Below are 5,541 nucleotides of genomic sequence, written 5' to 3'. Positions count from 1 at the left end.
TGTAGAAAGAACGTTGAACGACGCGGGAAACGTTACGCAGGTACGCGGCCAAATGGCTCGCACATTGGCTCGCATGACAACAACGCTAGCCACACGGCTACATCAAAGAAAAGAAATAATTGTATAAAACATAGCAAGCAAGCGTTCCTAAAATTAAGCTTCATTTAAAATATTTATGTTTGGCAAATTTGTAGAACATTATAATGCAAAAACACAGCCGGATGCGGATGTGACGCATGGGTGAGAATAACGCTTTTGGCCGAAAAGCGTTATATCCACCGGGTGGTAGCAGACACTTGCCAATCGCTACACGTCACTGAAAATGGAGTCGATGTTGCTGGTAAGTCAAATCAAACTCCGAAAGTAAAACGTGTGTAACGTGTGACATAAACGTCGTACTTTGACATGTTCCGTAGAAACTCTAAATCCGCATGTTACACGTACGCTTCTTGTGAAGATTGTAGTTTTCAGTATCCGTTCGTCATCGAGGATTTCCATCGTGCATGTAGCCGGGGTTCTGTCGAGTGTCTGTTTCGAAGCAGTTATGTTTCATTTAGTTCGTGTTGACGACTGTCTTGGTTTTAATCCAGGAACCTACACTCTACACGGTGAAGGCCATTGCCATCCTCGACAACGATGGCAACAGAATCTTGGCCAAGGTAAGGTTTTTGCCTACAGCGCTCTGTTTGGCTTCAATGGTCTTTGCAAAACGTCAAGCTTTGCTCCTTTCATTTCAGTACTACGACAACACTTTCCCATCAGCCAAGGAGCAAAAGGCATTTGAAAAGAATCTCTTCAACAAAACGCACCGGGCAAATGGTACCCTGTGTTACTTGATCGTTTCCAATACAACTGTGAACGTTGAGTTCCCACCCATTTAAACTTTTGTTCACGTGATTCTCATTTCAGCTGAAATCATAATGCTGGATGGCCTGACTTGTCTCTACCGGAGCAACGTTGATCTGTTCTTCTATGTAATGGGAAGCAGCCACGAAAACGAGGTACGCCCAGCAGCGATCGCTTGTAGTAGCGGTAGTGGTGAATAAGATGACTGCTGTAATCTTAAACGTACACTAGATTACTGTGTCTGTGTTGTCCTCGAGTCACAATTCTGTTACTAAAGTTACCTAATTTCTATTTGGATTTGCGATTTAGTGCACCAAAGCCATAACTTGGCTGTGAAGCATGTCGGTGTGAAGGGCTACGAATTGATTTAAGTCACCTGTAGGCCAAATGCATGCCAAGTTTAAAGCACTACAGCTTCAGTTAGGCTAGAAGTTCGCTTTAGTGATGGCCACAAGTTAGTAATTTAGACCGCCTCTAGTACCAATGTGCACCACCATCTTGTGCATGCGTTTGTGTTCTTTTTCACAATTTTGCGTGTGTAAATACAACAGTTGCCGCCAGAAGTTATTCAAATTGTTGTCTCTTTTGTGTGGCCATTAGATGGGTGTGTTAGTGTACGGTTTTTTGTTTGTCAGTCGTGCTTAATGCCAAGCGCTCAGAAAAGCATGACCTCACTGGTTGTGTGGTCCCTTCAGTAGATTTATCACTTGGAAGCCTAATAAGAGCATGCGTTCCTCCCAACAGCTGATTCTTTGCAGTGCCCTGAACTGCTTGTACGACTCTGTCAGCCAAATTTTGAGGAAAAACGTGGAGAAGAAAGTTCTCCTGGACAACCTTGACATCATCATGCTGGCTGTCGATGAGATTTGTGACGGCGGGTAAGCTCGTTTTGTACCTTTGTTCAAGGGGGACGGAGAGGAGAAGGTACAGATTAAAGGGGGGCAATCAAGACATAATAGAAGTTGGGTTCATTTAGAAGACTGTGTTGACCCAACAACAGTAGTGCCAATTCTAACGAAAATTGCCAACAACTAGGCTTAAATCAAGTAGTATTTTGTCTTCCTGGCCCCTTTTAAGACCTTGCACAAGAACCAGCCTACAGTTGTACTGCTTATAATACTCTTCCCATTCCCATTGCAATGCACTTTTTTTTAGCATGCCATGTGGTGTCATGGGCAGCATAGCAGAGGGGGTGTGGGATTGTAATATAGCCAGTAAGTCGCAAAATCCTGCCTAGTGTTTGAAATGTAGATGTTTGGCATTCTGTGGCTGATGATTTTGTTATAATACAAATGCCTTCAGAAAAGTCGTGTAGTGGCTTTTTAATCGTCATCAACAGCCTATTTTGGTCCTCTGCTGGACAAAGGTCTCTCCTGTTGACCTCCACAAGCTTTTCTTTAGTGGGTGCACAGTATTTTGGCACATTTTGTGTTACAGCACAAAACATGCGGAAGCACATTTTAGATCTGTGATATTTAGTTAACAGGAATATAAATTTCCACATTGGTATAAAATGAAACCAAGAATGCAAGCATGACAAGCTGGCATTACGCAGAAGCATGGGCTCATTTCAAATTTCACATTTTCAATTAATATGATCAAAGGTTTTAAGGTGCAAGAAAAAACATAGACACTAGAAAAAAAAACGCACAAAACAAATGCAGCGCTTCGCTTGTCTTGTTCATTTTTTGTTCTAGTGTCCTCGTTTTCCTTGCGCCTTAAAACTTTTGATAATGTCGTACCAACTGGCCCACATCAAGTAGTTGCTACTCCAGATCAATTTAGCATGCATGTGTATGTAATCTGTGTTGAGAACAGACAATTAAAAACTCATTCTAGTCGTTACATATTTGTTCGAACAGTGGTGCCAGTGTACTTTGCGCTACCTTGAGTGACAGTTTGTTTTTTGTAGCATCATCCTAGAAGCAGACCCCACGTCGATTCTTCAAAAGGTTGCTCTCAGAACTGATGACATTCCACTCGGAGAACAGACTGTGGCACAGGTCAGTGCCGTTCATATTTATATCTACGACAGTCCGATAAAAACAGAGCAGTTCGTGAGAATGCGAAGAAAATGTGCTTTATGTTATTCACCGTGCCCTTTTGTGTTCCAGGTCTTCCAGTCTGCCAAGGAGCAGTTGAAATGGTCACTACTGAAGTAGACATCAAGGACTCTTTTTTTTTTTTTCTTTTTTTTTTTTGTATATTACCTAACCCAAGCTCCATGTACAATAAATTTCTTTCAGTGGCTTCAATTCTCTGTGTAATGCTTGTGTGATTTGACCAACAAGCCACGGTAACTGTCAATTAGGGCAAAAGCTTAATGTAAAAAGCTTAATGAAGTGAGAGGCTAGGAAAATTACTTTCAGAAATCCTCTTCAACTTAGCTATCCAATTTATACAACTTCTGTGCTTACTGCATGCAGTACTGAACACACCAGACAACATATAAAATGTTTAAAACAACATAAAGTCTGGTGGAAAGCTAGAAGAACAAAACACAAACACCAGAACATTGACGCATAGGACAAAGACTTGTCATGAAGCAGTTTACGTTTAGATGTGGATTTGTATGGGATAATCAAAAACGGCGGAAAAGTGTAAAAGAAAAAAATAATGTCCAATTGCTAATGCATGGAAATTGGCTCCTTATGTCCATGTTTTTTTCTGCCACCTAGCTTCCTTGCATAGTCTGCGGCAGCGTACCAAAAAAAAGGTTTTGCAACACATGCAACCCTTGGTGTCGTACGACTTGCCGTTTGCTTCGCAGATATGACGACTGCTCCTTAGTTGAGTGCTTGTATATAGGGTGTTTAGTAACTTGAACCAAAGATTAAAACTAAAAAATGCCCAATTATCCAGCAGTAAAGTACTTAAGATGGTGTGGACTATGTCACACTATTTTAATATTTTAATTAGTAAAAAAAGTTGAAAGAATTTGAAAAAAGTTGATCTGGCAGGAAATGTTTGATTGCAAGTTTGTAGAGAAGTTTTCAGGAATATTTTCGGCATAGCTTTTTTAAAACTTTGAGAAGAAAAAAAAACGGGTTAAATACAAACAAATGGCTGGCAGAATACATCATTGAGGCCTTGCACAACTTGACACACTTGCACTAGACCGCTGTGCTGCATTACGTGCAAGCAGCCAATGTTGCAAAGGCATTGTTTGACATCCCCCCACAGCAAATTCTCCGTAAACAATCGACTTCATCTATGGTCACTGTTCGTACAGCGTGTCTATGCACATCCCAGCTAAAAGCTTGCCAATATGCCTGTGCGAGCCTGAGAGGCTCTCACAACAAACTTGTCAACACAGATCTGGCATTAAATGCAGTGTTTTGTACTGTCAGCTCTCAACATGGATGTTAAAGCACAGAAGACTGACATGGTTGCTAGCTGCTTCAAGAATAATTGATTAGGAATGGCACAGCTTAGAAAAGCAAGCAGTCTGGTAATTATTAGATTTACAATCTTAATTATGAGTCGTGGCCTATGAGGCGCAAGTTAAACTGCTCAAGTAAAGTTTGCCGTTGTTTAGGGTTGCTTTTCTGAAAAGTGCACGAGATTTGAGACAATCACCACACATCTAGTACAAATGGCTGATATACGAGATGCAATGCCAGTGAATCTTGCGTTAGCATCGGCAATGAGTATCTCCAGTCACATGGACTTTTAAAAGCATAGGCAGCAAAAAAGTAGAAAAGGCTAGCCAAAAAAAAAAAAAAAAAATGGTCGCCATCCCACCGTGCAAATGTGGATGTCCAGCGCAGCTGTAGTAAATGTGTACACATGCTGTAGGGGGAGGGTATGAAATGTCCCTTGTCTCGGCAGGTTGTAGCTTGCACTCGGCTTCTCTGGTGACAAATGCTGGGTCCTGAAGCATGCGCTTGGCGTCTTGGGAAAGAACTGCTGGTTCGTGCTTGGGTTTATTGTTTACGACACAAAATTTTCCGACCACCGAGAGACTAACAGCTTCACTGTAAAATAATGGCTGGCATGTTTTACTTGCCCATGTGCCCCAAAACTAGCACCTGCGAAATTGCAAACTTGAAGTTTATTATCCCGCACCATTTGTTTTTCCATGTTCAGCATCACATTATTTTGACAGCAGCTTTGTGAATTCTATGCCCGTTTCAAATTTTTGCCAATCTTTGCTCAAACAACAAAGAAATTACACAGGAAAACGAACAACAAAGAAATTACACAGGAAAACGACCTGGAAAGAGGCAAGTGGTCTTTTGGGTGGTGGTTGCAATGGAAAACGAGCAGTATCGGCTTTGGTGTCGTGCTGTCATTTGCTTTTCCTGTCCTTGCGGCTGCCCAACCTGCCTCCTCCACAGTCCCATCTTCGAATCAGTGTCTTCTTAAAACTGCACAGGCTTACAAGAAACCCATTGCACCCATGGGAGACCTGATTTTATTGGGTAGTTTTTTTTGCCTCTGCATTGTAAGCTGGTGCTAGTCACTATTGGGCACACCTTGTCGTATGCATCTGAGACTAGGCTTAAAAAGGGGTGCGGTGTTTGAAAAATTTTTACTGCCTTCACTTTAAAGGGAGGCTAAAAACGCAATGAAAAGCAGCTGTGTCAAGTACGCTGCTTATTCCAAGTTCTGACCATACATGAGATGCAGAAGGTTATGAATGCCAAACCCTGGGCAGCGCTGCAGTGAAATGCCGAAGCTGGATCAGACAAC

At 41.9% G+C, this 5,541-nt stretch overlaps 1 protein-coding gene across 1 annotated transcript; it reads left to right on the top strand.

The window, feature by feature from the left end:
* Positions 1-310: 310 nt before the first annotated feature.
* Zetacop (COPI coat complex subunit zeta) lies at positions 311-3,101 on the top strand. Its single transcript, XM_077706314.1, has 7 exons — positions 311-340; positions 591-659; positions 738-819; positions 910-1,001; positions 1,591-1,724; positions 2,759-2,849; positions 2,961-3,101. Exons 1-7 carry the CDS (start codon positions 323-325, stop codon positions 3,006-3,008), a joined length of 534 nt encoding a protein of 177 aa, XP_077562440.1. The 5' UTR covers positions 311-322; the 3' UTR covers positions 3,009-3,101.
* Positions 3,102-5,541: the final 2,440 nt, after the last annotated feature.

Source organism: Haemaphysalis longicornis, unplaced genomic scaffold, assembly GCF_048455015.1.
Source record: "Haemaphysalis longicornis isolate Haplotype H1 unplaced genomic scaffold, Haemaphysalis longicornis Haplotype H1 scaffold_4, whole genome shotgun sequence".
NCBI classification, from domain to species: domain Eukaryota; kingdom Metazoa; phylum Arthropoda; class Arachnida; order Ixodida; family Ixodidae; genus Haemaphysalis; species Haemaphysalis longicornis.
The sequence above is the reverse complement of the archived record's forward strand: the minus strand, read 5'-3'. Positions and strand labels throughout refer to the sequence as shown.

Coding starts and splice junctions, on each gene's coding strand:
- Zetacop (XM_077706314.1), top strand. Junction 1,002..1,590: donor GAAGCAGCCACGAAAACGAG/GTACGCCCAGCA, acceptor TCCTCCCAACAG/CTGATTCTTTGCAGTGCCCT. Junction 2,850..2,960: donor GAGAACAGACTGTGGCACAG/GTCAGTGCCGTT, acceptor TTTGTGTTCCAG/GTCTTCCAGTCTGCCAAGGA.